General features: G+C 35.2%; 1 protein-coding gene across 1 annotated transcript; it reads left to right on the top strand.

Moving 5' to 3' along the window:
- The first annotated feature begins 9,384 nt into the window (after positions 1-9,384).
- On the top strand, positions 9,385-10,817 carry LOC145107621 (uncharacterized). Its single transcript, XM_079044556.1, has 2 exons — positions 9,385-9,713; positions 10,118-10,817. The coding sequence occupies exons 1-2, from the start codon at positions 9,508-9,510 to the stop codon at positions 10,548-10,550; spliced, it is 639 nt and encodes a 212-aa protein (XP_078900682.1). The 5' UTR covers positions 9,385-9,507; the 3' UTR covers positions 10,551-10,817.
- The last annotated feature ends 380 nt before the right edge of the window (positions 10,818-11,197 follow it).

The raw sequence follows: 11,197 nt of genomic DNA, 5'->3' as shown, positions 1-11,197 counted from the left end.
CCTTGTGCTCGTGGGTCGAAGGCACCAATGTCGGCCCACTGGATTATGTGTGTAGGAGGATAATTGTCTTTGTGACACTTTCTGTTATGCCTATATGTGCTTGTTGTCTTTGTGACTCCTATTGATATGATTATATGTTTAGCTGTAGGGGTGAAATAGACTCGATACCAGTTGAAAGAGACCAAAAGGGGGTGAAATAGACCCAGTACCGGTTGAAAGAGACCAAAGGGGGTGAAATAGACCTAGTACTGGTTGAAAGAGACCGAAAGGGGTGAAATATTCCCAGTTATGTTTTGACTATTATATGTATGGTATGGGGTATTTTGGGGAAACTCACTAAGCTTTGTGCTTACATTTTTATGTTTATGGTTTCAGGTACTTCCAGTTCAAAAGGGAAGGGCACGACATGATCGCACCACATCCACCCATGTCTTCCGCACTTTTATGATTTTAGGAGTTGTACTATGATGACTATTTTACTATGACATACTTTTGGATGGTTTGACATGAATATTTTATGGTTTGGGTTGAATTAAAAATGAAACTTTTACCTATGATTTTTGGGATGTTACATTATAAGTGACCTTAATTGTGCTAGGAATTTCAAATTTGGCTCATTTGTCACTTATAGATGGATGGGAAGTCATTTCACTCAATATTTTTAAACAATCATAAGATGAGTGTTAGGCTTCTTAGAGAGGAGGTGGAAACACACATTTGGCATTGAAGTGAGTATGAGTCAGTGTAGGAGAGCCAAAAAATATGCTTTCAGTCTAGTTAAAGGTACAATTTGTAACACCCCAAAAATCTTAGAAATTTAATAATTTTAAAATCAACCATTTACCAATCATTGTTTTCAAAAGAGCCATTGTTTAAAAAGTATTATTCAAAATCAGAGTTTTCCCAAGATCCCATAACGCAAAACAGGAAGATGTGCACGATCACGCCTTCGCTTTCCCGCGATCATCTGAAGTACCTGAAACAATAAACTGAAACTGTAAGCCAAAGCTTAGTGAGTCCCCCCAAAGTACCAACACACAACATATAACAACATATACTGGGTCCACAGCTAACGGACTGGATTACCCTTGAGCCCACAATATGAGTCTGGTTTGCCCTTCAGGCCCACAGCTCATACCTGGCTTGCTCCGAGCCCACAACATAAGTTTGGCTTTCCCTAAAGGCCCACAACTTATGTTTGTCTTGCTCCCGGGTTTGTTGGCTGCCGCACAAAGCAGTACTACCTCAACCCAACCATACCATGTTGACATATTCGTAACAGATAAACATATAACAGCAAACAGATAAACATGCAGATCTTAACAGATCACTACAACATAGCAACATCCTAAACCATGATACATAATCTACTGGTCCGGCATTGGTGCCTTCGACCCACAAGTACAGTGAGGGAAAACTCACCTCTCAGTCTGTAAAGATATCTGACAGAACACAACTCCGAATGATAACTCAACTGGTCACCTAAACACCAAATAATGACAGATCTCAAGTACCACTCAATTTGCCTAAAATACCCTTAGGTCAAACTTGGTCAAAGGTCTAAGTCAACAAACCAGTCGAGTCAACCCAGCCGAGTATACGGGGCGTACTCATCTGTATACGGGGCGTACTTCATGGCTGACCAGGAAACATGGGTTTGGCCGCGTACGCACAGCGTACCAATTGGTACGCCCAGCGTACACAACTGAACTTCTTCTTAATGCACTAAGTGCTTAATACTCAATCTTTTACGTCTAAAACGAAGATCCAAGTCCCAAATATCGTTCTTGACCATAAAGTTTCCAACTTTATGGTCTTGCAGGGCCAATAAGTGTTAAATGCTTGAAACCCCAACCTCTTAACCCATTAAGACCACCAAGCACATGCATGGGGAAGAGTTAAGAGCAAAGACCCTATTTGTTATGCTTATAAACTACTCAAAATGTCTTAAAGTAAATATTAAATGGGATGGAGCATGCCAAACTCAAAAAGGTCAAGTCTTGGGAACAAAATGTTCATGAATCAAGAACTTAGCAAGATTTAAGAAATTACAAGCCAAGTTTAAAGCTTTATACCTCTTGGAGGTTGCTAGATACATGAAGATCCTAGATCCAAAGCTCCTTCAAGTTTCCAAGGTGGTTCTACTTCCTTCTTTCTCCTTCAAGGCCACCAAAAACACACACAAGGGTCAACAATGCTCAAACAAGTGGCTACGATTTGCTAAGGTCGTATAGAGGTGTTGGAGGCTGATGAGAGATGAGGTTTGGAGGCCATAAGTTGATTAAATAGGGTCCAAAACCTAAAAATTAGGGTTTGTGGATCTCACATATACGCCCCGCGTACGTAAGTCCGCCACAAAATTACAAAAATGCCACTATGGGCCATTTTGCAAGATTTCTCATGCACAAGGGCCAAAATGAAATAATTCTTCATTCTTAGGGTTAAAATTGAAAATACCTCATCATCAGAATGTTACACAATTGCAGACAATTATGCCAAGTTATGGCCATATGGTACGAAGATAAAAAGATCAAATCAAGGTTCAACTGTAAAAAATTATGTTGAAGCAATGCCTGATGGTAAAAATTACTTCACTTGGATTTACATATGTTTTCATGGAGTGAAAGAGGGTTGGAGGGCAGAGTGTAGAAGTATAATTAACCTTGATGGTTGTTTTCTGAAATGTTTTAGCTAGGGTGAGTTACTTTGTCTTGTGGGTAGGGATGCTGACAATGGAATTTTACTTGTTGCTTGGGTAGTTGTATGTGTAGAGAACAAAGACAGATGGAAATGGTTATTGAGAATCTTTCAAAATACTTGAAGTTTATATATCAAGGAAGTGTGCTTGTGATAATATCTGATCAACACAAGGTATAGTACATTTTGTTAGTGTATTACAACACATGGTCTGTTAATATAGCTTTATTATATGCTTCTACATATATAAGGATTGGTTGAGGCAGTGAATGAGGCCTTACCAGCAGCAGAACACAGGCAGTATGCAAGGCATATCTATGCTAACTTTAGGAAAAAAATCTTGGAGCATAATTTGAGAATATTTTATGGAGGGACAGTAAAGCAACTACTGAAGAACATTTCAATGCAAGCATGAAGGAGATTCAAGAAATAAATCTTGTTGCCTTTGTGCATCTAATGGAGAGGGATCCTACCACATGGTTGTTGGATTTCTTCAAACTTCACCATGCCTCTTGTGAATCTGTGGAGAATGGATACTCAAAAAGCTTCAATAGTGTTATAATGGATGCTAGGAAGAAACCCATTATTATTATGTTAGAAGATATTCATACTTATGTGATGCAAAGGATGTTCAACATGTAACTTAAGGGACAAGGATGGAATCGTTACAATGTAAGTCCAGACATCAGAGACAAGTTGAATCTGTTAAAAATTAAGCAAAGGTATGTAACCATACAAATTAAATAATAATTTAAAATTTGGCATATATAATGAATTTTTTTTCATGCCTTTAGGTCTTTGCAAGTTATTTCATGTGAAGTGATGAAGATTGAAACAAGATGCATGGACTAGTCTTGTGTTGTTGATGTGCAGAAGAAGGAATGCACATGCAGGCTATGGCAATTGAATGGGTATAGGTGTGTGCATTTAGTTGCAACATTATCAATCTTAAACACCAAGCATGATTCACCATATGTAGAACCAATTTACTTGGCAACCTTCTACCATAATGCTTACAAACACTCCATACATTGGATGAATGGAAGAAACATGTGGCCTCCTACAGAACAAATCCCTTATTCGCCTCCAATAAAAAAAGGATGCAAGGAAGACCAACCATGAAGAGATAAGAGATGCTTTTGAAAGTACTGGAAGACACATAGTATCAAAGGCAGGAAAACCTGTCTATTGTGGTATATGCAAATAGAGAGGGTACAACAAGACTACTTGTCCTCAACTTGAAAGGCCAACTAAAAATAATGGTAGGAAAAGACAAGTTGTGAGGTCGACACAAGAGTCAGTGAACATGGAAGGGGCTAGGGAAGATGTTGTCATGCGTGATGAAGTTGATTAAGATGTTAAGGTTAAAAAAATATTAAGTGTGTGTAGGTAATGTAGAACAACCACGAAAAAGAAAAAAAAAGTCTGAAAGAATCCTTGAAATGAAGTTGGTAAAAAGAGTTGAAGGTGAAGATAACATCGCATCAAAGGCTATGGAATTGGATTAGTGTGGGTGCAGTGTTTGTGGGCAGGGGTATTTATGTAATTTGGTAAAAGGTTGTTATGGGTAAGGGTATTTATGTAAATTTTACTTATGGTTTGTTATCAAACAATGAGTGTAATTTCCTTTCATGGTTGTCTTTAAACTATTTAGTTGGAATGTTGGTATAAAATGTTTCCATAATTGCCCCTTAATGTACCAAAGTTTTCCCATATATGGTTAAATATCAACTAATTGTATGTTGACTTAAAATAATTTTGTCCCTTTTATATTATTGGATGTATATCTAGATGTCACACAATATTTAAGAGCTTTGGGAAAAGGACACATTACAAACATTGGTATTCAGTTACAACATTCTTTTTGTTTTTATTCCCTTTTTGGAACTTTTTGTCCATGTGCAAATTGGGTTATTTTATTGTGTTGTGCAGTCATGGGGGTTGAGGGTCCCGTTGTCCCTTTCTTTTGCGATATTTAGAATTTCACAACCTTTAGACATTGTGGTCCCAACACTACGTATCAAACAAAAATAAACTTTTCCTTAAAATACAACTACATATGAACAACTATCAAACTGGGTCCTACAGGTTGCCTTGACATGTAATTAAATAAGGAAACAATACGTAGATAAAGTTAGGGTAAATAGCACAAAAGACACTAAGTTTAAACCAAAATTCTAATGTGACATAGTGTTTTTTTTTTCTCAAATTTGACACCGTGTTTTCCAAATTTTTACAATTCTGACCACTTGACCGGTCAACCCGGTTACCTGCTGACGTGGCATGATGATGTGTCAGTTTTGATGACGTGGCATGCGAACATGACATGTTGACGTGTCAAAATTGAGTTTTTTCCCACAAAAGACACTGCTTTTTCATTTTTTTCGATTTTGACACCAAGTTTTATTTTTTCTTTCAGTTTTGACACTTTATTTTTTTTTTCTTCCAAATCGAACATCATTTTTCCAATTTTGTTCAATGTTGACCATTTTCCATTTGAAACCATATAAATATTTTTTTAGTACATTTCAAACCGTATAAATATATTTTTTTTCGTTTAAAAACCACATTTTTATATAAATACAAGGTTTTTTTTACATTCAAAGCATAATGTTATGCATAAATATGCATTAGTTATATCATGAGAACCAAACTAACCATAAGCTTCGAATAAGATGTAAAAATTTTACGGGTTGCAGCCTTGATCGATTACATGCCTCCAAACCTTCAAACTCATTTTAAAGTTGCGTATTTAATATAAAATATGGTTTTTATATAACTAATACATATTTATACATAAAACTATGATTTAAATGTAAAAAAAAACCTTGTATTTATACAAAAATATGGTTTTTAAATGAAAAAAATATATTTATACGGTTTGAAATGTACTAAAAAAATATTTATATGGTTTCAAATGGAAAATGGCCAACATTGAACAAAATTAGAAAAAATGATGCTCGATTTGGAAGAAAAAAAACGAAGTGTCAAAATTGAAAGAAAAAATTAAACTTGGTGTCAAAATCGAAAAAAAATGAAAACTCAATGCCTTTTGTGGGAAAAAAATTCAATTTTGACACGTCAGCATGTCACGTCAGCATGCCACGTCAGCAGGTAACCGGGTTGACCAGTCAAGTGGTCAAAATTATAAAAAATTGGAAAACACAGTGTCAAGTTTGAGAAAAAAAAACACAGTGTCAAATTAGAATTTTTGTGTAAACTTAGTGTTTTTTGTGCTATTTACCCATAAAGTTACTATGTTTTCGTTGATCTGGGTTTCAAACTTACATGGCATCATACACGATTTACTTCCTAAATAAAATTAAACAACCAACAAAATGGCATCCAAGTTTCATACCTAAATACACAAAAAGATCAAATATCAGACCACTGGACAACCAAAATACAGTAACGACTTACCCATACAAACCAACCATTTACCCCCAAAACCCAACCATTTTCCCTTAAAATCCAAAACCCAAACAAAGAAAACTAAGTACTCCGTCATCAGAAGTATTGGTTGACTGTCATCACCACACCCACAATAGCTAACACCTAAACACATATGTGAATACACACATCTTTTTCTTCATTGTCGTTAACTCAATGATCACCTTCACAGACGCCGACTGCAATAAGAAAAATGGTTCTTGAGGTCATTTATCATGTGGGACATATCCAGCTGCCCTGCCCTGACATCATTGACTTCACAATGCAGCTCATCCATCCCGCGACACAAATTATCCGTAAGCTCACATAGGTTTCCATTCACTTCATCCCTGATCAAATATACCTCTAGTTGTAGTTGGAGGAGTGTTATTTGGATGTCTTGATGTTGGGCTCCATTTGACCCATTTGCGGTGATGTGGCGACAATCTTCAAAGGACCAACTGTGGTGGGGAGAGTTAACGGGATGCATTTTGTTTGTCATTAGGGTAGGAACTCTTGTGCGTAATTAGGGCAACAACATTTTAGTGTGTGATCCTTTTAGGGCACGAAGATGTTTTTATAGGTACATGGGTACTGAACAGTCCAAAGCTTGGATAATAAGACTCCATACTTAAAACGTCGTCGTTTGATCCACGTAGACGCTGATATGGATTAATTGGATTAAGTGGAGCTAGTAACCAGTTAATAAAGGTCCATGTGACCAAATTGACCAAATGGACAGGTCACTAACAAGCTTTTTCCCTAATAAAGCACGAAAAAAACTTAAGGGACTGAATGGGCAAATTTACAATATGTTATAGGGCTAATGTGTCATTTCCCCAAAAAAGAACCCCTCGAGAACATATTTTCCTTCCATTTCCTTCATTAAAAAATCTTGAGAACACGGCTAATGATTGACAACTCTACAACTTTCTACACTTAATATAGTATTGTGCAAAACAAAAACCAAAACCGAAATTGAAAAATCAAAACCGAACCCAAACCGTATGTTTAGGGTTTAGATTTTTCAAAACCGAAAAATTCAGTTTGGGTTATGTTTACACATTAAACCGACCCACTTGAACCAAAAGGACCCAATGGTTTTAAAACCAAACAAAAGCTGACCCAAACTCACGAATAATTAGGTTTAAACCCAAAACCCATTAAATAGTTTTAATTTTTAATATTCCTTAGTTTCTTTAAACTAGTTGTCTTTTAAAATGTTTTTTTAACTAGTTGATTGGTTTTAGTGTTTTTGTTTGGAATTGGTTGAATTTGTTTCACATTATTTAAAATTGTTGGAAAATAGGTTAATACTCAAAACCCATGCATTCAAACCCAAAACCCATGGGTTAAGCACGAAAAACTGCAAAGCTACCTGTGAAACCGAAACCGAACCCACTGGGTTTCAAACCCGAAACCGAACGTATCGGTTTTGGGTTCGATTTTACCTAAACCGGCCCATGCTCGATCCTATTTAAATATGTACAGGTTAAAACAAAGGAGGGCTACTTGTACACTTGGGAAACTCATGATACAACTAACCATTTGTTACAGGTACAAGATCAAAGTTGTGTTTTAGTTCTAGATTCCTTTATGAGGCTACGTACTCATCAATAAAGAAATAAAACCATCTATTGTTTCGTTGTAAAACTCAAAAATAGACTAAAAATGAATTTTTAAAAACTGAGGGACCGTTCTATAATTATATTTATTCTAAAAATCAAAGTGGGTGGAGTTTTCTACGAGCTTTGGTTAACTCTTCTATTACTCCTATTTTTCAGTTTTCCCTCCACTATTTTGTAAAATGATATTTCCATTCTATATTTTGTAAAATATCACTTTTACTCCTATCAATTTTGAACTTTCTAAAATGTCTATTTCATCCATCTACTTTTTAAAATATCTTTTTTACCCCTTCAACTTTGAACTTTTTAAAATGTCACTTTCACCCCATTTATTTTCTAAACTTTCGTGTTTACTACCCGCAGTATACAGAATCTGATTCTCTTACAATTATCAACATGGACTTTGTAAAATGTCACTGTGACCCATTCGGTTTTGAATTTTGTAAAATTCTTTAAGTTAAAAAAAACTACTTTGTTACGTGTATATTTTTATGTATGTGTAAGTATAAATTTGAATGGTCAACGTTTCGAAGTAAATTTTGAACTTTCATTCGTTAATTTAATAAAAAAAATGTTTTTATATACGTATCGGTATAAATTTAGGTTTCTCTATGTTTCGACATAATCTTTTTTTTAAATGTTTTGTGCTTATTTTTAAGCATTTTGTTTGGCATGACTTTGATCCATTACTTTTGTCTTTTTACATCTTAAGTCATCCTAATTTTCTATACATGGTTTTGGTGTTTGACATCCTAAATTTTTATTGCTAATGAAAAAGTTTATAATTTGTGCCCGTAAAAATCCTAGTTTTACACTATTGTTTAATGTTTATAATTTAACTCAATTGTAATATAATTTGAGAAAATTCATCAAATAACCAAAAGCAAGGGAGTATTTGAAGCAAATGACCAAGAAAAACACAATTTTATAAAATGATAATGACTTCCACAGAGAGGGGCTCTACGGAAGTCCTTATGCTATGAGGAAATGACGTGGTGGGGAAAAAAGACAAAAAAAAAAAAAACTTTATAAAATTTTAATTCCGCAGATGGCACGTCGTTCCACAGAGATACCCTCTACGGGTTTGTTCTTCAGAGGAGTACCTCTGAGGAATTGTTCTTCGCTTAAACATGGTTTATTTCTTCGTTAAATTCTAAGTCTGTTTCTTAGAAACATAGTTTTATTGTTTAAATTGTTATTTTGAATCAATGATAACGAAGAACAATCCCTCAGAGGTACTCCTCTGAAGAACAAACCCGTAGAGGGTATCTCTGTGGAACGACGCACCCTCTGCGGAATTAAAATTTTATAATCTTTTTTGTCTTTTTCCCCGCCACGTCGTTTCCTCATAAAGTTTTCTTATTTCGCAGAAATCGTGGTCATTTTATAAAATTGTGTCATTTTATAAAAGAGAAATTAAATATCATCCTACTTCTTGTTCCTACAAATCTTCTCACCCAATTAAATGATGACATGTGTCATATTTAATGCTCATTTAATAATATTTAAGTATACTAAAATGTCACATGTCATCATTTAATTGGGTAGGAACAAAAGTAAGAGGATATTTAATTTCTCTTTATAAAATTGTGTTATTCATGTTAATTTGCTTTCAAGAAGCACTCCCCACTTTTTGTTATTTGCTAAATTTTCTCATATAATTTTTTATTGATTACGAAATCCACGAAGCAGAACTATTCTGAGAACTGCACCAAGCCGAGCAGGCAAGCAGCGGACCTTGTGAGTAACGACAATGGGGAAGAGGAGTTTGTCTTTCTTATTAGCGATCGTCAACGTCGTCTGCATATTAGGGCTTAGCAACGCGTATGAATCACCACAGTACACAGTCGTTCACTCGGAATCGGAATTTGAGATCAGATTATATACAGATTCAGTTTGGATGAGCGCTCCCGTCAAAGAAATTTCCTTTCGAAAAGCAACCAGAGATGGCTTCCACAGGTTTCCTTTCGTTCCTCTCTATAGTTTTCCTATCTTATTATTGCCGATTACCGGTTTGATTTTTTCTGTATTCTATGAGCTGTGGGATTCGATTCTTCGTCTTTTGAATGATTAAATTCAATATTTCCATTTTCATGTTTCAAATTTGATCCTAGGGCATCAAAATTCGATACTCCTCCGATGCGTTCCAAACTAATAAACGTCTTTGATGTTAAACTGACTGCTTTTTAAACCTGATAGTATATCATGTTCCATATTATAATTACTTGTACATCTCCTAATGAATCTATCTGTTCATGCAACTAGTTCATGAATCATGATTGCTCTATATATGAATATGATTCAATTCATAAGAGACTTGAATTACTTGATGCTATTAGCGTATTATGCATATTGTCTTACAGGTTGTTCCAGTACATTGAAGGTGCAAATTTGAACAATTCTCGTGTACCAATGACAGTTCCTGTGTTAACAAGCCTTGTCCCTGGAGCAGGGCCCCTTGATTCATCAGCATATGTCGTGTATTTCTACTTGCCAGAGAAGTTCCAATCGACACCCCCTCTTCCTCTCCCTGAACTCAACCTTGTCCCTGATTCATGGACCTCCAGTTGCAAAGCAGTTCGCCAATTTTCTGGTTTTGCAAGAGATAACAACATTGTGGAAGAAGCTGAGAAGTTAGCCACCAGTTTAAGCAAGTCTCCATACTGTACTTCTTCTTCTAGTAGCTTTGCATACTCAATTGCACAATATAACTCTCCACTTAAGTTCTTTGGGCGAGTAAATGAAGTCTGGGTGGATGTTGATGGCTGCAAATCTACTGAGGTGGCTGCATATTGAAGCTTTTGGGTTTGCCAAACATACATTTAGGTTAGTATTACTATACATGACTTCTAACTTTTGTCTGTTTCATTTGTGATTATGGTGATTGGTGGAATATTATCAACTATCAAATCATCATTGTGGTTTGAGTTAATTTGCGTGTTTTGTCTGTATCTTGTTTGGTTTTGTTATAGATTCCGTCCCTTTAGACATGAAATGATTATATTATCTTTATGTATGTACTTTTATAATTTATTTATTATATTACTCTCTGTTTTTGAGTTATTTTACACCATGTTCTCGAGTTTTAAAATTTAAGAAAGGGAAGGAAAAAAATAATAATTAGTTGTGTTGTTGAGTTGGAAGGAAATGGAATGAAAGGTAGGAAAGTTATGTTCTCAAGTTGAAAGGAAATGAAAAGAAAATGATATTTAATGTATAAAAAATCAAGATTTATAACTACAAAAAAACAAAAATCACCAACAGCAACAGATAGCAACATATGAAATTGATTTGTGCTACAAAATGATAATTGGCAAAACTGGGACAAAAGTCTAATAGAAATGGCAGAGTTGGAGTACATACATACATAAAGATGACATTGTGGTATAAAACTCATTCATTAGCTTATGGTCTGCATACATGAAACATAAAACTTGAGATAT

This window comes from Lactuca virosa, chromosome 4 (assembly GCF_052849685.1).
Source record: "Lactuca virosa cultivar CGN04683 chromosome 4, Lactuca_virosa_CGN04683_v6, whole genome shotgun sequence".
Lineage (NCBI taxonomy): Eukaryota > Viridiplantae > Streptophyta > Magnoliopsida > Asterales > Asteraceae > Lactuca > Lactuca virosa.
Note: the sequence above shows the minus strand (reverse complement) of the source record. Positions and strands in the feature narration are given on the sequence as shown.

What these genes read in the sequence shown, in the direction of transcription:
- LOC145107621 (XM_079044556.1), top strand. Translation starts at nt 9,508, where the DNA reads ATGGGGAAGAGGAGTTTGTCTTTCTTATTAGCGATCGTCAACGTCGTC. An exon ending in ACCAGAGATGGCTTCCACAG is followed by an intron (nt 9,714 to 10,117) that starts GTTTCCTTTCGT and finishes ATTGTCTTACAG; the next exon opens with GTTGTTCCAGTACATTGAAG.